Source organism: Prunus mume, linkage group LG7, assembly GCF_029339155.1.
Source record: "Prunus mume cultivar Tortuosa linkage group LG7, ASM2933915v1, whole genome shotgun sequence".
Taxonomy (NCBI): Eukaryota; Viridiplantae; Streptophyta; class Magnoliopsida; order Rosales; family Rosaceae; genus Prunus; species Prunus mume.
The window spans coordinates 2,568,278-2,588,271 of record NC_142704.1 but is presented as its reverse complement, the minus strand read 5'-3'; the positions used below and the strand labels follow the sequence as shown (position 1 = coordinate 2,588,271).

General features: G+C 35.2%; 3 protein-coding genes and 1 long non-coding RNA gene across 5 annotated transcripts; all 4 read right to left on the bottom strand.

Annotated features, from left to right (window-relative positions):
• Positions 1–940: 940 nt before the first annotated feature.
• On the bottom strand, positions 941–1,763 carry LOC103337633 (uncharacterized). The gene has a single exon (XM_008240801.3). The coding sequence runs from the start codon at positions 1,674–1,676 to the stop codon at positions 1,095–1,097; it is 582 nt and encodes a 193-aa protein (XP_008239023.2). The 5' UTR covers positions 1,677–1,763; the 3' UTR covers positions 941–1,094.
• A 3,292-nt stretch (positions 1,764–5,055) lies between these two features.
• LOC148915212 (uncharacterized) lies at positions 5,056–5,919 on the bottom strand. Its single transcript, XM_089055635.1, has one exon. The coding sequence runs from the start codon at positions 5,815–5,817 to the stop codon at positions 5,236–5,238; it is 582 nt and encodes a 193-aa protein (XP_088911761.1). The 5' UTR covers positions 5,818–5,919; the 3' UTR covers positions 5,056–5,235.
• A 2,158-nt stretch (positions 5,920–8,077) lies between these two features.
• Positions 8,078–9,180, bottom strand: LOC103337712 (late embryogenesis abundant protein At1g64065-like). The gene is given in 2 exon segments (XM_008240884.3): positions 8,078–8,540; positions 8,542–9,180. Coding segments are annotated over 2 exon segments (549 nt in total). The 5' UTR covers positions 8,838–9,180; the 3' UTR covers positions 8,078–8,287.
• A 2,797-nt stretch (positions 9,181–11,977) lies between these two features.
• On the bottom strand, positions 11,978–13,249 carry LOC148915211 (uncharacterized). Of its 2 annotated transcripts, none has more exons than XR_016122046.1 (5): positions 13,170–13,249; positions 13,010–13,073; positions 12,851–12,924; positions 12,267–12,326; positions 11,978–12,131 (listed from the first exon to the last, which is right to left on the bottom strand). It is a non-coding gene; the product is annotated as an uncharacterized LOC148915211 (long non-coding RNA). The 2 variants fall into 2 exon arrangements; XR_016122045.1 differs by having other exon boundaries at positions 11,978–12,103.
• Positions 13,250–19,994: the final 6,745 nt, after the last annotated feature.

Below are 19,994 nucleotides of genomic sequence, written 5' to 3'. Positions count from 1 at the left end.
TGGCTGATGATCAATTGGGTATCAAAACGGAGATTTCTTTGCAATATGGGGAGTGCTAGCAACCTTCTCTCTAACCTTTTCTTTTGAACCTTTTCTCTCTTCTCATGACAAATGTCAATTTCCTTACACTTAAAACAATGTCATTAATACATCATACAAACTAGTTTTTGTTTTCCAAGTTTACCCTTATATATTAATTCTTTTTAAATAGCAAACTAATTTTTTTTTACAACTTTCTTACCACCTTGTTAAAAAAATTAAATAAGAAAATAAAAACTAAAGTTTTTTTTTCCCAAAGAGAACGTGTGTTTTGTTAAAAACAAAATAAAAATGATAACAACATCTTGAAACAAACTTTATTTTTAAAGGAAAAAAAATGACGTTTTTCTTTATTTATTTATTATTATTTAATTTTTAATAATGTGCTAAAGAAGTTGTAACAAAATTTGAATAAATTGAAGGAAATATAAAAGCCAATACATTTTAAAAGGTTACACTTGGAAAACAAAAACTAATTTGTGTGATGCATTAATGACATTGTTTTAAGTGGAAGAAAAATGACACTTGTCATGAGGAGAATGGAGAAGGTCCAAAAGAGAACGTTAGAGAGAAGGTTGCTAGCATTCCTCTTGCAATATATAGTCAAGTGAGGCCCCCTAGAGCATTTATTTGTTTTGCATCGTAGCCTAGCTGCAGCATTTGGGCAATTGTCATGTTTACAATGATCCAGTCTCCATGTCAAGAACATATCCCATCAATCAGGCGCACAATCATCATTTAGAAATACGTATAACTTGAGGATTTTCTTGCACCCACCATTAGAGAATAATCGGGCACTCCAAAGAAGCAGACTATAAATAAGTAAATATCAAAGAATCCACCATCATGTCCGGAGAAAAAAAAAGAATAGACCATCATGAAATAAATAACTACAGGGGAGTGGTAACGAAAACAAATATATCATTCTAACTCTATAACAAATCCAATCGCCACACAGATACAAAGAATAAAAGAATGAGAAAAGTCACAAATCAAGAATTAGCTAGTCGCAATCCATATGCTGAAGATGACGCCTGGATGCTTAGCTACTCCGCTCATTTGCATTGTAAAGATTTGAGGGTCTTGGCAGCCACATCAAAAGCTATGGTGCAGTTCATGTTGGTAGCCTTCTTCTTCTTCATTATGAACATAATTGCAACTTTTCCATTCAATCTGCCTACGCTGTTCAGCGTCAACACCCCGCTGCTCAATTCGCTACCCAGATTTGAACCAGTTAATCCACTTGAACTCAAAGTCACCTCCACATTTCTTTTTATGGTCGAAAGCCATCCAGCCTTGCCCTTTGAGATATTAATTACTCCCACAGTCGCTCCTTGGTATTGAAATGTGACATTGGCAGCATTGAACTTGTAGGAACCCCAGTTGGCTGAGTTCTTGATCTTGATTTGGGTTGTAAATTTCGTGTCGAATGAAGGCGTTGCCGGGACAGATTCGAAGCTCTGGACGTTGATGTTGCCTAGCCTGAACCTGGGGGTCTTGACTTTCATGACAGTAAGACTCATTGTGGTGATAACTATGATCTGAAACACAACGAAAATAGTAATATAGATGGCCATTTTGATTTTCTTCTGGCGTTTCAGCTCATCAGCGGAATGCAAAGATTCTGCATCACCCATGTTGATTTCTTTTAGTGGAAAGCTTCAAAAGAAAATGCTCTGTAAAATATGAAGTGATAAGAAAGTGTATTGATTTGTGAGAATGTTGGTGGGTGCTGTGTGGTATATATAGACAACTTGGTCAATGAGGAGGAATAATATCGAGAGTATAAACTTGCTGGAAATTGGAATCAAAACACGCGAATAACTGGGTTGTAGTTTATTGACTTCTACAGCCGTTCTAGATGTTTGAAAACGTGACTTGAAACCCTATTATACTATTATATATTCTGCTGCATGCGCATATTGACCCTTCGAAGATAATCAAAGTATAGAATAAAAGAAAGCTCCGAGGGCTTTAAAGACTAAACCTTCCACACAAACAAAGATCTGTATGTGTCTCATTACAAAGTCCAAGTTCCTCAAAGTTATTGACCCTTTCTAGAAGACTATAAGTCAAAACCTCTAACTATGCGCGTCTGGTTATACTTTGGCATTTCCAGGAAAGAAACTTAAATGCCATTGACACAAACTAAAACAACTTTTCAATCCGATTGTCCCAAACACTACAAGGCGTTTACTTACTAAGAATGGAGTAAGTAAGGAATCGGAGAATTTAAAAATTGGGGAAGTAATGAATCGGTATGGGAAAAATCATTCTCATTAAGCTATTTACTAACCATATGGAATCAACATGGAAATGAAGTTGATTCTCATTGTTATTGTTTACTAGGTCTCATGAATCAGAACCTAAACTAATTTCATTACTAAAATGCCCTCCACGTAAAAGTATATATTTTTCACCTAAATAACTTGTAAAAAAGTAAATTGAATAATATAAGATACTATATAAGGAGTGATGAAAAAACTAGTATATAAAAACATAAGGAATATAATAAAATAATATGGCACAGTGATTAGAAGCATAACAAGACAAGTAGAGGCTAGTAACCAAGGTGAAAACGGAAAATTTTATTTTATCCAACAGTGATTAATAAACAGCCATTGAATTTTCTTTTTTAAACAAAAAAGGCTTCAAAGTTTGGTTTCTTCATTTTATGGAATGGAAGAACATAACAAGTGTCAATTATAGTTTGTGTTTTGTGTCCATGTTCCTCCAAATTGTGGTGCTAAACTAACCAATTTCAAATAATATTTGAACACAATCAAATAATAATAATAACATAAGCATAATCTTGAAAATATTAAAGCGGCATGAGTTTTTATTTTTCTAGGGTTTGGGGTGTTTTGTAATTATATTAAAGTAGTAAGGGTATTTTTGGAAGGTAGTAAGGGAAAAATGGAATGAGAATCAGATCAACTACCCCTCCCTAGTTGATCTGATTCATGATTTTGAGGCGATGTGATTATGGATTTTAAGGTGGGATCCATGCATTTTTTATTCAAAAGCAGGTGCTTATTTATCTGTTTCCCATGTTCCGTGAATAGCTGAGATATTGAGGAATATCCAGAAACTTAGCCCGGTAAATATTGCTTATTCTGGTGTTTAGCCCGGTAAATATTGCTTATTTTGGTGTTTATCAATGGTGGTATACAATTGGTTTATGTGCTAATGAGTTGAAAGTTATCCTATAGATGTTGAATTCATGCATGTTCCAAATGCGAATCATAGCATTCATTCTTATGTGAATGGAAATGAAAATACTTTTTCTCAAAGTATGGACAAATGGAAGTTTAACTCCTAAAGAAGCACTTCATGACACCTCCCAGAATTTGATTGATTGATTTATTCCCCAATTATAGCCCCTCTGGGATGTAAAATATATCTTTTCTCACCATCCCCATAGTGTATGAGACAAATGTATGGATTTCAATTAGGGTTACGGAGATGGGATTTGAACTCATGACCTCAAGGTTATTCACACTCTATATTTTGAGAAATATTTACCATCCAAAAAGAGGAAAAAATGGAGTCTTTGTCTGCATTTCCTCTAGCTCCTGAAAAGGACATCATATGGATTGGCAAGAATGTTAGACCATAAAGAAGTTATCATATCCCATTTAAGTTGGGCCAGTCTCTTTTTAGGGTTCCATACTATGGGCTTAGGGTGATCCTTTCGTTGATGGATGCTCATATTACACTCGTAGTCTAGATCCACCCTACAATATAGGGTCAAAAAGCCAAAATAAATTAATTTTGCCCTTATAAAAAGAAAACTGATTCTTGAACCCTTTCAAGCTCATGTCACGTCGAGGTGCTGCATATTGGGGACTATGCAGATCCACTCTTTTTCCTATTCAAATATCAGTCTTTTATCTCTGTGTTTTCACATTGAGAATTCTTTGCAGATGAAGAGTTGTCAAATGGGCTTCTTACCTCAAAAACAAATCTTCCTACAACTATATATAAATGATTGTTTATCAAGAATACACAAGAAAGATACTTCAAATTGTTGATTCATCACCAGAGATGGCTTAGAACCAATAGTTCATTATCTAATGGATTTTTCGTTTCTACTACTCCATCTTAGAGTTGTCAATATTTATCAAAGTTGTTCCTATCTAACGGAACGCTATTGGATCAAATGACAAAGACGTTGTTAAAAAAAAATTATGGCTTTTCCCCAGATGAAATGAAAATTGAATTTAGGTAACAAGAGAAAAAGTTCCATTCCTTAGCCGGAAAGATATGTGGCCATGAAACAGAGATTAAGGGAACAGAATTGACTAGGTAGTCGAGTCATGGAAACACCTATTTCTTCCATATTTTGGACCTTATGTAATATACCACATCGACCAACGGAAAGAGGTGATGTGCCTTACATGTACATGCCCGCCTCCATATAGCATGAGGCCCTTTGGGAGCTCACTAACTTCGGAATCATAGGAACTCTGAAGTTAAGCAAGTTGGGGCTAGAGCAATCTCATGATGGGTGACCCACTTTGGGAAGTTGCTCGTGAGTTCCCAGAAACAAAACCGTGAGGGCAGAGAGGCCCAAAGCGGACCATATCATGCTACGGCGGAGCCAATCCCAGGATGTGACATTAGCTTTATGGAACAATATACTAACTACTGCTGAAACATGGAAGAATTGAAATCTTAGATCAAAACATTATGTATGGATGTTATGAACTGCCTAAACAATAATTCCAGGGAGGTATAATAATGCTATGAATGACCCAGTATAGAATACTCGTAATAATATCAGCAAAAGAACGTTATCATGTGCTTCCAGACATGTTGAGCTCTGCATATTCTTGTAAAAATGGCTACTGAGTTTTCCCGTAAAAATTATACTAAATTTCACTTTTATTCCCAGTAATTTGAGTGAAGTTTCATGAAGAATCTTATAATTTTGATTTTTCAGATTATGCGTGTAGATTACAAGTGTAGAACATCCAAATTCAATGCGTTTGTTGACGAAAATGGCATCCAAAATTCTATCAAATCAAGCAAATTATTAATTGATAACGAAAACAAATACCATTATAACTCTACAACAAATCCAATCGCCACACAAATACAACGAATGAAAAGAATATGAAAAGCCACAAATCAAAAACTAACTAGTCGCAATCCAAATGCGAAAGATACAGCCTGGATGCTTAGCTACTTCGCTCACTTGCATTCTAAAGATCTGAGCGTCTTGGCCGCCACATCAAAAGCTATGGTGCAGTTCATGTTGGTAGCCTTCTTCTTCTTCATTATGAACATAATTGCAACTTTTCCATTCAATCTTCCTACGCTGTTGAGCGTCAAGACCCCGCTGCTCAATTCGCTGCCAAGATTTGAACCAGTTATTCCATTTGAATTCAAACTCACCTCCGCATTTCTTTTTATGGTCGAAAGCCATCCAACCTTGCCCTTTTCGATATTAATTACTCCCACAGTTGCGCCTTGGTATTGAAACGTGACATTGGCAGCATTGAACTTGTAGGCACCCCAGTTGGCTGAGTTCTTGATCTTGATTTGGGTTGTGAATTTTGTGTCGAATGAAGGCGTTGCCGGGACAGATTCAAAGCTTTGGACGTTGATGTTGCCCAGCCTAAACCTGGGGTTCTTAACTTTCATCACAGTGAGACTCATTGTGGTGATAACTATGATCTGAAACACAACGAAAATAGTAATATAGATGGCCAATTTGATTTTCTTCTGGCGTTTCAGCTCATCAGCGGAATGCAAAGATTCTGCATCACCCATGTTGATTTCTTTTAATGGAAGGAAGGAAAGCTTCAAAAGAAAATGCTCTGCTTTTTCTCTGTTTTGCTCTGTAAAATATGAAGTGATGAGAATGTTGGCGGGTGCTGTGTGGTATATATAGACAATTTGGCTAATGAGTTAGTTGCAGGAATAAAATGGAGGGTGTAAACTTCCTGGAAATTGGAATCAAAAACTCTCAAATAATTAATTGGGTTGTAATTTATTGACTTCCAGAAGCCTTACTATTATTTGAGAACGTGACTTGAAACGCTATTATACTACTATAGATTTGCCGCGCATGTTGACCCTTTGATAATGTGAAACCGATAAGGAAGAGAAAAAAAGAATTACAGAATAAGAGGGAAGGTCGGAGGGTTTTAAAGACTTTTCCCTTTGTAAACTATGTCATGGCATTGGCATAGACACTTCATCTCACACGGGTTATTATTGTCGTGAGCTCCTTATGGGAATGATTTGACCCTCTCTAGTCTCTAGAAGGCTACAAGTCAGAACCTCAAACTATGCGCGTTTGGTTACATTTTGGCATTTCCAGGAAAGAAATTTCAGTTGCATTGACACAAACTAAACCACTATTCAATCAGATTGTGCAAAGTTCCAAACCGTTTCTTTCCTTTTCTTTCTCTGGTGGCTTGTAAATTTGTAAAGAACACTCCCTTTACAATCAATCACTTATGTGGCCAAATAAACTCGAACTTGGTGGTGAAAATTAATCGTTGCGTTAGAACCTGAAGAATCGGTTTTCAGACAGGTTTGATGAGAACCAAATATGCACACATCTGTATGCTTACAAGAATTTTTATTTTTTTTTCCGTTCGAAAACAAGGATTGAATACGAAAAATGGAGAATATGTACCAATTTGAAATATACCCCAAATTTTGGAGAATATATCATCGAAGAATTTTATGTAGTTAACCCTAAATTATATTGATCGTCCCACATTTTTGGACTTGAACCAGCTCAACTAGACCGGTTTAGATTCCTTCTTTCTTTTTGGGTGGGGTTGTCTTGAGGTTTTACATTCATAGTACGTAGCACATAAACATGGTGGACAATGAACAAAGCTTGGATGATTATCTACCTAGAACCAAATGAGTTCGGCGACAATTAGTTGACCCTGAATGATTGTCCAATCCAGATTCAGCTCCTCTGCATTTTTATTCAAAAATGGAGAGAGGTGGGGCTTTGCTTGTCTAATAATATTTGGCCAATTGAATAATTGAAATCCAGCAAACGCCAAAAAAAATTAGGTTTTCTTTTTCTTTTTTTTCTTCAGTTTTCTAATATGAGAACTTTTATTCAATCCTTTCACATTTAAAGTTTGAAATCTGCATTGATTTAAAAGTTTATTTATACTTAAGATATTAGGATTCACAGTAAAATAATAAGAAGAAGAAGAAGAAAAAGTAGTGTGTGCTTATATTTTATCATTTCACACATAAAGTAATGAAACAAGACACAAAGACCACTTGCCTAACAAAACAGATGTTTAAGATGCTACTTTAATCTATTAATCTTGGATTGCTGATTCTTTTTACTCTTTTTCCTTTTTTTTCTGTTTTTGGCCAAAATATAATATTTGATTCCTTTAGCGCATTTCCACCATTCCCCTCAGCCCGAACAAGAGGCCCCCTAGGCCCTCAATCCCGTTTCCAGAGTCCAAATCTTGCCAAGGCAAGAGCTGGGCTCCACCAACTGGGGCAAGATGACCTATTGTTGACGCATTGTGGCGTGAACAGTTAATTTAAATAACAAAAAAATTAAAAAATAAATAATTCCCAAAATACCAAAATTTTCAGATTTTCTTTTTGTTATAAATACCTAGCCATATTCTTCACTTCCCAACCAAAACTCTATACAAATTCCTCTCCTCATATCTCATGTGAATAGTGATTGTCCTGGGTTGCCATGGCAATAGGTGGAAACCAACAAAAAAATTGCTAGGACAGACACTATTCATATGAATAATAACAATTCTTCTCTCCCCTTACCTTTTGCCATGACAAATGGTTGAAAATGCTCTTAATGGACCAATTAAATTAAGGTTGCAAGCAGCCAACATTGACAGCCATCACTTTATGAGAACAACTCCAAAGAGGCAGAAAAACTTGCTTATAATGCAAGCAACTTTCTTTTTCTAATGGAGAAAATTGGGGCCTATATTAATTAACTCAATTATCTTGGGGAGCAAGTAACATATAATTCTGGACATTGATTTATTTTATTTTTTTGGTCAAATAATTCTGGACATTGATTCATGCAACTTAAGCCTTTCACTACCCAAAAAACAAAATCCATATGAATATAATCTTTTAAAAAAATGTACAATCAATATAACTCAACAATCCACATGCAAACTACAGAGAATAGGTGAAATACCCGTAAGTTCAACACACACAAAAACACTAACAAAAACAAAAATATATATCATACAGACATAGAAATTTTTTATCACTTGCACTTCAAATCCTGGACAGCACGGTTGGCCAAATTAACTGACATGGTGCAGCTCATTTTGCCAGACTTATTCTTCTTTATCACCTTCATCAATTGAACCTTCCCTTTCAATGTGGCCTCACTGGTCAGAGGCACTAGACCTGAGTTCATGTCACTTGCAAGGTTTGTGGTTCCTGTAAGCTTGTCTGTGTTGATGCTTATGGTAACATCGGTTCGCCGTGTCGATCGAGCTTTGGCTCTTCCCGAGGATATCAGCCGTCCCGATTGCCTGCCCTGCATACAAGATTGTGACGTTGCTGTCCTGATACTTGAAGTGACCAAAGTTGGTGTTCTTCACAGCAAATCTGGTGACCAAGGTGAAGCTCAGAGATGATGAGTTGGAGTCGGTGGAGCTGAAATTCTCTGCTACTGCGCTACTAAACCTGACTTTTGGGCCCTTGATTTTCATCACGGTGAGTGCAAACACTGCGATGACTATGGCCTGAAACACAATGAAGATAGCAACATATGCTAGGCACTTCCTGTTTTTCCCTTCTCCTCTCATTTCGTTTGAATAAGCTTTGTTTCTATTTGCTCTTGGTTTTTGGTGCCAAAGACTTGCAAAGACTTTGAGGAGGTGGTGTATTTATGAAATTCTTGTGGTGTCAGATACTTCAAAACAGTTTGAGAAATGCAAATGGAGACGCGTGTTAACATTTCGAAGCGTGTTTGGAAGACTTTTGACAGTTCTATGACAGAAACTTCTATAAAATATCTCCACCATGAAAACGGTTTTTGTTTAATAATCTTTTTAGCTAGTACTTTTTTAGATTTTTCAATTCCTAGTACGCTTACGACCAACAGAGTACGGAAAAGACAATTCAAAATAGATAAGGTCTTCTCCCAACCTGCAATTTCAAAATTTGAGTCTCCAGTTGTATTATTTGGTTAACAATTATTTTAACCTCAATTCTTTTTGTTTATCTTATCTTAATTTAGTTTTATGAACATTTTAACTTTAAACTATACAAATTCGGAAAACAAAATTTTGTTTCATAAATATGAACGAATTGCAGGTATTTATAGAGTTTTTTTTTTTTTTTTTTTTGGTGGGGTGGGGGGGAGATGTTGGATATGATTTAGACTAATTAATGTTAACACTTTGATCGTTGGATCTTCTTTTACTGTTAGGTTTATTTAGACTAAATCTAAGGATGGGAGTGAAAGTTATAAAACTTTGCAAAGGTTTATAAGGAGTTGGGCTACTTCTCCCATAATCAATTGATTTTGGGGTGGAGCCTCAACTTTCTTCATGAGATAACCGTCAGGTTTTCATTTCAAAAAATATTTGGAATTATGTTATTCGATCGCAACGGTCAGATCATCTCAGCGTTAAATAAAGTTGAAGATGCCTTGCTAGTTGCGGGAAAAAAATGTTGTTGATGCTAACGTGTGATGGTCTGATTTTCTCCCTCCCTTTCACATAGATTTGGTCTGCTATTAAGTGAAAACCACCATTTGGGTTGGTACGGAATCATTTTTGCTAGTTTGCCCGAACTGTAATAGATCTTAAATTTTGGCCTGCTCCAATACATGCATTGGGTTGGAGATGGTCTGGAAAGGGATTTATTGTTTGATACCAAATACCAATAATTTACAATATTTTTTAAAGATTATCTACTCAAATTCGATCAAATGTCGACTAAATAGAGTTTTGACTTGTGGGTTTTAAAGAAAAGAAAAACACTGGGGATTGTCAAGTGGGACTGTGGAAGGGTTAGTATTCCACGTAAAGATGCCAATTCTTATCTTCTGGAAGAGAAAGACGCCTTGAGAAAATTACAAGTTGACGGCTTAGCGTGTGGCGTGCCTACAATTAACATTATAGATATCTTGTATCATGAGATAAACAAAGGACTATCAAGAAAGGCTGTCATGTTGGAAACGTCCGTGAAAAAGGCATATGGACAAAAATGGATGGGGCTGTTTCTGCAGCAGCCTTTGTAGACCGTCAAACATTAATTTGAGCTCAGTATGGAGATGGTAGGGTCAAGTTGTTATTGGGTTCAATCGCATTTGTGTTGCCTTACTAACAACAAACAGCACAAGCAAGCAACCTCATGGTCCTTATCTTTTCTTTTGGTCTAGTGTGTCCACATCTATAGTCTCTCCATTCTACAATCATCAACACATCATTCGAACTATGTAATTAAAGAAAGGAAAAGGCTTGGCTGTTTAAAATTCCGGAGTAGCTCCATCTCACAACGTAGAGTTTAAAGAAAAATATACTTCATTATTACTTCAATTAGCACATAAGTGACATAACCTATTGAGAAAGGATTTTTCTATACAATGCAAATTATAACGTAGTTGCAACAGTTTAAGTTTATGGATTTATCTTCCTCTACTTCACATTTAACCTACCTATTTTACTATGGTATGGACTAATTACATTCAATTAGTGTGTTCACATCCAACAGAAATAAACCTATTGATGAAATTATTATTTTTTGGGTCGAATTGATGAAAATATTAAGTATTCAACAAGACATTTAGTTATTACTAGCAAAGGCACCGCACATGTCATGCGGGTTTTGAAACCAAATGTATTCAAAAGACGTGAAAAAATATATGAAAGATGGTACTATTTATATAGACATGGAGATCTAAATAGTGGCATCATGCTTTATTGGCAAGTTTATGTTATAAAAAATAGACTAATAACACGCTTATATGCTGCTTTGTCATGTTAAAATAACCATATTTTAATAAACCAAGCAGCAATTAAAACATCAAAATAGCATCAAAATATCATAGTTTAAGATGTTCATTGTTCAAGAGTTTGATACAGCTTTTTACATATATAATGGGGGTGGAAGGATTTTCACTGGATGTATATTGAAGGGGATCTTTCTCTCGATGGCTTTGCTATAGAGGCTGGCTTCTATTCGTTTCTTGTCCTTTGTAGGGGTTTTAACTTTGGTACAAATTTGGAAAATGGCAGTGTTAGTGTAGATAAATGGAAAAATTTAGCGAAGACCAACTACCATATCACAAAATTAAGTTACAAATCCAACAGACAAACAACAGCTTAGGTACATCAACCATTCTATTAATATGATGGACAAAAGTATAACTCATACTGTCTATTTAATCAATTGATAACAAACTTAGAACAATTGTGAAAATTTATTAAATAGGTATGAGAGAATTAAGCCAAAACACTCGAGCTTTAATAGCATCAAATCAATGGGTGTTTAATCAGTTGCTACAAATTTGGAAACTGGTAGAGGTGTTGGTGTAGACAAATGGGAAAATTTAGTGAAGACAATGGCTATTATTACAGAATTAAGGCCAAAAAATCGACTGCACAAACCACAATTTAAATACGCCAAGCATTCTACAAATGTGGTAGACAAAAGTATAACCTGTCATTGCCACAATGAAACCAAAAGACCCAGACTTTAATAGAATCAAACCAAATACCCATAACAAAATCAAACCATGTGCAAGTTTGTTGTACAAAAGAATAGATGATCTATAGACACCTAAGGTCAAATCTGATACATGTATTGCCATTTATAGGCTATGTTGATCTAATAGAGAAGTAAGCTATAAAAGCAGAAATAACCTCAAACACCTATAGGTTATAGAACCTAATTAACTTACTGATAGCATCAAGGGAGCCAAGAGGACTGTGGGAACTATGGCAAAGAATGCATTTCCTGCTTGGGATTTAACCAAAAGTCCTATCACCGATCAAATTGTAATTTCAACCCCATCAAGCATAGATTTGCTAAGCTTTGATGCCATCTTTGACAACTACTCTCACTGAATTAGCAAAATAAAGTTGAAAGAACTGATAAGAAAAATAAATTTAATGTGTTATAACTTATAACCATAAAAACTTAAAAGAAATTCATAGTCTCTCAGGGAACCTTTCAAATTGATTCAGTATGAAATCTAACATAAAAAATCATAAAATAAACCTAACCTCCAACATAAAATACCCATTACATATGAGATTTCCTTCCCTGTTTCTTCTTCATGTCACCTATATACGAAAGAAAAGATATCAAGAGAAATATTATTTTAAGCACAACTATGAAGGAAGAAACACATTCATTGTCCACATCTCAATTCATTATAAGGTATAAAAATAAACCATAACTAATCCTAAAATTAAGGATTTAAAATAACAAATTTACAATAAAGATTTAAAAAATAAAAAATAAAAAAATAAAAATAAAACTTAAAATGGAACCAAGTGAAAGCAGGAAAACTACAAAAGGCTACATAGTAAAGCATTTAAGCCTTTTTTGAGAGGAAATGTGCAGAGAAATAGGGTGTTGAAGAAGGTGTGGATATGCTGATAGGTTTTCATAATACTCCCAAAGAAAAAATTAGCCAAAATACAGGGCAAAAAATAATCTTAATCAATTCCAAATAATAGAGGTAGTGTTCTTCACATTTGCCACCAAAGCCAAACATCAAATACAAAATACGATTCAAATGATCGAAACAAAATTAGAAAAAAGCGAAATAAATGTGATAGAAGAGTGGGTCAAAGGCGGAGACCTTTGGCAACAAATTGGATTAAGCCAGGAGGAGAGTTGAGGAGGAACCACTTCCCCACCACAAAACAACATTGACTACATTAAACACTGACAAATAATCAAAATGGGTATAAATTTATTAATAAGAAAAAATAGAGTATAAACGGCAGAGAGAACAAACCTCATTAATGGCAAGCACTTGGCCATTGCTCTTCTTGACCTTCTTCAGCTTCCTAAGGAAATACCTAATCCAAACAAATGAATCAACTATATTAAGTTTAACCAAATTCACCAATGAACATTTGGGATCACAAAAGCTGAGCTAGGGTTAAGGATTATACCAGAATTTGGACTTGGCGCGAACCTCATTGGTGGCCCAGAGCTTCATCTCGGTAAATCTTAGGGTGCTCAATAGATGCCGAGGAGCTTCTCCCAACAACCTGAATCTTGTGAACTGCACAGCACAAAAAGGGCGCAATTGCAGCTTTACCATTTGTACACGGCCTAAGAGAAATATATCACACAAAAACAAATACCAAATTAAATGGAACCTAAGAAACTGTGAAGATAATTTCTAGATATTTGTTTCCAAATTTCATACAACAATCCTTCACTTAAACTGACTGTTTGCAACAATACTAAGAATTTGTTTGCATATTACATATGCAATATTTGGCTAATCCATTTCACCAGTAGCCATATATTTAACTAAATAAACTACGTCTAAAACCAAATGGGTATTCTTCAAGAATAAAACTAACCTTCTTGAAGCATACCCATCTAAGTTATAATATGCAGTGGAAAAGAGAATAAAAAGAAACCCCTAGCATCCCAGATACCCTAACATGGAAAAAGAAGTGCATAATTTAGAATTCTGCATAACATGAAATTGTCTCATTAAATTAAACAGAAATTTAAAAAAAACAAGTGAATTTAAGGCTGAGATGTAATCGACTAATTGAAAAAATTGAGGATGAGAGGACGAATTGACAAACCTCTTTGCTAGTCCAAACGCTGAACCCTACTTCATTTTTTCTTCTAACACCTTCAAAGTCGGTCAACATTCCTGTGTTGTTCTACAAAAGATATTTACAAACACGAGCAACGTCATAAAATACCTTTATTGTAAATTTCTTCAACACAAAAAATCCAGAACCAAAATATTTGACGAAATTCTATTAAAAGAAAAAAAAAACTGAAATTAAAGAGAGGGAGAGAGAACATTGTATACCGCAACTTCTGTTACATATACACTGGCTCAGTCCCACATCAGCACTCAAGGGCAATGGCAAGCCTTTATTCACGCACAAACAATCACTGCCATTACCAGTTCAAAAGCATGTTCAATCCCATCACAGGGGAGAAATACAATCAAAATTAATAAAAGGGAAAGAAATTGAAATACAGGTGGAGGTGATTAAAAGATAGAAAACCTTGTTTCTATTTCAAAGTCCACGAATAGATGTAGTTGCACCATTTTGTTGTAGTCCTGCAATGCACAAAGTCATCAGCTTCACCCAAGCAACTCTGGGTGCCAATTCAAATCCACCATGAACCAATCCATAAGCTCAAACATAGAACCCAATCATATGATAAACCGTCACACAAAAGGCTTACTTTTGGTCCAAAAGGGCAATTCAAGGATATGGTTCTTACCTGAAATGCTTTGGTGAGGTTGCAAAATCACCTTTTCCTCATGCTCAAACTCTTCAACAACCAAAAAACAATGAATGGAAATTTTCATTGTAATTCCAAGCAAATGCAAGAAAGAAGAAAGGCACCAAATTTTCAATTCAAGATAATTATAGAACAAAGACTCAAACTTTTGCCTTTATGTCCTTGAGTTTCCACAGAAACCCAAGTGATTTCAATAAAAAGTATAATGTTATTAAGTGGGTGACCTCAAACGCTCTTATAAGCATAATTATTGAACTCCCAACCACAAAACAACAGTAAAATGTTTAAAAAGACGAAATTTTCTGTTTTTTTCTTGCATTTTCTTAGCAAACAGAGGGTAAGTAGGTTTCTACATATTTTATACAGTGTTAAATCATATTTCCTTTTAGATGCAAACAGATATTAAGCTCCTAGGGTTCATTATCCACATGCTCAAGTAGAGAGAGAGAGATCTTGCCTGCTTAATAATTTTTTGATTGAGATCCTTGGAAAGACCGCAGGTCCCAGACGATTGATCATGTCATCGTCGGATGGCTGTCGTTGAATCTCGAGGAGGAGCGATCGGGAGATACAACGGGTGAGGCATTCGAACCGTCAGTCGAAAGACTACCTACAAAACATCAAAAGAAGACGTGCTTAAAAAAGAAGAAGAGAAAAAGAAAGACATATCTGAAAAATTGAAGAAGGAAACCCAACAAATACCAGCACAGGCACAAACGAAAGAAAGAGGAAGAAGACGATATGAGACAAAAAGGCGAACAAATAAAAAGAAGATTATCTGATGAAGAAGAGGACCAAATGGACGAACCAATTCGCACCATAGCAGCCACAAACGAAATCAACGGCCGCAAGAAAGCCAGATCAAGCTTCAACAGTGAAGCTCTCATGGGAGAAAGAGCCAATAAAAAAATATCTCCCATCCCCCAACAATTCTCATCATAGAGTTTTCTCTCCTTTTTTTTTTCTTGTTCTTTTTTTTTTTTTTTACAACAAACAAAAGAAAACCATGTTCAAGGAAAATTAATAATTAACTTTTTAGAAGCAAGACAAACGAAAAATAGAGCATGAAAGATGTGTCTGTGTGGTGGATGTACTAATATGATATGAAAGTTGATAAAAAAAAGAAAAAAGAAATACTCAGGAATCCAATAAATGTAGCAGATCAATTGAAGTATTATAAAGTGATTCTTTGGTTCTAACCTTTGTAAGTATATTATTGGATTAAAAGAGCGTTTTCAAGTTTTGTTGTCCTAGTCATTAAGACATAAAGTGATTCTTCACTTCTAAGTATTATTTTTACTCTCCTGATCAGAAAAGCTTTTTCAAGTTTTGCTTTCCTTGAGAGAGAGAGAGAGAGTATTGAATAACAAATTTACAAATTTATAAATAAACTCAATCCTAGACATGTATTTATAAAAAAAACCCAAGCATTATTTAAACATAGAAACACACCCAAAATCAACCCCAAAATCAACAATTGTATATTTTTTGGGTGTGTTTATAAATGGGTTTTGAGTGTGTGTAATGATGGGTTTTGGGTGTGTTTATAAAGTGTTTTGAGTGTTGGGTTTTTTTATAATTTCAGCCCCCATTTTGGGTGTTTTAGTGAAACTCCTAAAAAATTCCACAAAAACAAAAGAAACAAACAAATTCAAAAACCAAAAAAAACAGAAAATCAGAGTTAGGACCACTTTGAAATGTTTTGAAAATTTTCCACTACTTTAAATACCAACAAATTGCAATTTGCAAGCAAAAAAATGAGAGCGTCTCATAAACGCTGCTTCAGAACACAGGGCCAGTGATTGATTCCCCACTGACCCACCTACACACAAAGAGAAAGACACCATATTTTTCCCTCCAATCAATTACGCATTGTCACTCTCTCCTCATGTTGGGAGTTCTCAAGTACCCAATTGCCAAAACACTCAAAGGATTTACCAACATGTTCAGATATTGTAATCATCTAAACCCATCATTACAACAACAAATTAACACCAACCAATTGTCAATTGATGCCATTAGCTAATTCCTATGCTCTATTCACAAACCTTAAAACAATTAATTGGAATTTCAGCCTAGAAACTCACCCCTTGCTTAACAGAATTGAAAACACCAACTAAACTGCTTCTATCCAAAGCAACAAAAGACCACCTGCAAAATATCAAAAGAAAACATGGTTTAAAAAAAGAAGAAGAAAAAGGAAGAAAAAAACAGAAAAATCAGAGATGAAATTAGTTTGAGTATTTTATACATGCACAATCTTTTCATTAAACCAAAAAAATTAGCTAGAGCAAAATCTGTACGGAAAGAAACCACTCTGTACGGATCCCCTCATTCAACAATGCTCTCATGATTCAATTACAAAGCATATGCTCTGATGTAAATTGTATTATAAATTACAGGTGCTTTAGACAGAGGAAGTGCAAAACCTAAGAAGGATCTAAAATGATCTACTTCTCAAAAGATTTACAAACATATGCACTTATATAGATATCCAAAATGACAAATTGAAGGAGCTTTAACATCAAATTATATATATATATATATATATATATGACTCATGAAAACACCCACTTTTGTTTGCTTGGGTTAAGTAGTGTATATAATTTTTGGTTCATTTCAGAGAAAGATTTACTGCAAAGCATTTGAAACAGAGCAAATATAGTCCAAAAAGTCAGTTCCCTTGAGAATGCCTTTACCAGTCAAAATTTCAAAATCTAACAACAATAGAAACCCAATCACAGCTGCCTTCCCATTTATCATAAACAGAACAACACACTCATATATACAAAGGTACAAACTTGGACTGAAATAACACACAAAGATGCATAATTTCACTCACACAACCGAACCCAATTCCCTCCACTTCCTTTTATACCCCTCAAATTCACTAAAAGCAGAAAATTTAACAACTAAAGGAAATGATGTGATGGAGGAAAGAGTGATATCGGAGAGGCCAAGCGAGAAAAGAAACATAACATTCAACAAATAAGTACAAAGTCTTACTTGCAAAGACCTCTTCATGACATTAAACACACATATGTATGACAAACTCGTAGTTGAACATCAAAATATATATATCAGAGTACTGTTGAACTGATCTTTGGTGAAACAATTCATCGGAAAACAATCAAGATAAGTACAAACAGAAAGAAATAAAAAATAAAAAAGCAGCCACATAGAAAATCTATAACCACACGCAAACAGAAAATCTATAACATCTATTAGAATTATAATTCTGATCTCGAGTCATAAAATAAAAAAATAAATTTTTTTTAAAAAAAGGAGTCTATAACCACACGCAAATGTAATATCAGCCACACGGACATCAATTACAGTTGATGAGCGACTGAGGTTCTCATATTGATTACTCCAGTTCTTTTTCCTTAGATCTTCCTCCCTGTAAAAACAAACCAAACACAATTTCTGATTTACTTCTCAATTTTTCGACATGACAAATGAATAAACCAACCTAGAAAACCAGAAATCCTTTGAGCTAAACCCGTGCGATGAGAAGAAGGATGAAGCGCATCTGGAACAGCAACACACGAACACAACATCTGAGAGGAGAACGATAAGATAAAGACCAAAAGCGGCTAGATTTGCAGCCCACCTCCCAAAGAAAATCGACGGCCCCACGCATGCGCAATGAATGATCAGATCTTCCATGGCTGCCCCAACCACCCAACCAATGGTTGAAATGGATGAAAATGAGAGCAAACGAAACGTTCGAATCGAAAGAAAAGAAGCGAATGGGAAGTTTAGGGCAAAAATGAAGAAAAACATAAGGAAAAATTCAGCAAAATGAGGGGCATTTCCGTCATTCACTATTGTGAATGAACTCTAGGAACAGTGATTCGTGGATTGAGCTTTTAGTATATATATAATTTGGTCCTACTCTGGTGATTCTTGCTTCATTGGTGTAGAGGTTGTAGATTGACGACACCGCTAACACATGCTCGATTGTGGAAATTGTAGGGTGCTCGATTGTGGAAATTGTAGGGTATCGTAGTCGGAAAAAAGGATGTTGAAAATGTCTCATACAGTAATAACACATGCTTCGTACAAGCTTCTGCATGTAATAACCTGCTTTGAATAAAGAATTTATTTATTAAGAAGCAGAATATCATCTCCTAGCATATATTGTTCTTCTCATTATAGGTTTTCATAACATATTCACCTTCCCAATTTATTTAATTTACTCCAACATCTTATATTAGCCAAAAAAAATACGTAAAAACCATCAAGTTTCATCACTTTTATCTCCTCAATTGAGGATCCCCATATATAATGTAGCCTCTGTTCACAAACATATATGTGTCTAATTGGTTGCCTTCAGTACATGCTAGGCTATAGTTTCAATTCAATTATAGATTGTTGAGTGCTCGAATAATGTGATTGAACTAAAAGCATGACTTTTGATGAAAGTAGTATGAGCATGACAATAGTTTTCACGACCAATGTATGACAAGAATATGTTGAATTCGTTTCTCAAGCATATTCATAGAGAAAGGGACTCTGGGAGATCATTGACTACTTGTTCTGTGTTCGCTAGATGATCATTGATCTAGTTAGGGTTGCGGAGCCCAGGCTATTTCTGTTTTTAAGCTTTGGGCCCAAAATCCACCCCCAAAAAGAAGAGTGCTGAAAAACCTTAGCCCACTGAAAAAACAGAGATTGACCTTGGCATTGAGGCCCTCTATAACCAAAACAAGAAACAGAAAATACAAGCGATATTGGGAGAAGAGAGGAATCGAACCTAGGACCTCAGGACCTCGGGTGCATGACTAAAACAATTCTATAGTTCTATAACGATTAATTTGTGAATGATTTATGGAATTACATTTTTAAAATAAAACGGAATTCAACTTTTACGTTACAAGTTGTTTGTTTCAAATCAAAGTTACTGGTGGGGCTAGCCTAAAATATCTTTAACAGAATCATTTTAAAAGTTTAAAACAATGGACCCAATTCTTTACTTCACACTGGATGCCAAAATCTTCCGAAGATACTTCATTCTTATCTTTCATTCATATGGATCTGATTACCACAGTGAAAAATAAAAATAATAAAAGTATGATCCTCATTTACAGGCAAAATTCTATTATTGTAAAAGTAAGGTATAATAAAATAATTGCACTGCATGGGATCCTCTGCAGATCATCATAATCATACACATTCTAGAAGGATTCTCTGAGCCCACTTCACAAAAGGAGGAGATGAATCACTCCAACAGACAAAAGCCATCTCACCCCCACCACCTCCATAAGTCCAAAGAACCTTCTTCCTTCCTTGGCTTCTTCTCTTTTCCCAAACTGTCTTCTTCTACCCCCCACCTATGAAAATGTCTTCTTCCATTAGGAATTAGGTCAACTTCTGGCTGTACCGCACTCTAGCTGCCTACTAGCTCCCCAACAATGACATTTTTTTTTGTCACCTTCCCAACTATCATCTCTGACCACGTGTACAATGCAGGCCCAGTGCAGCAT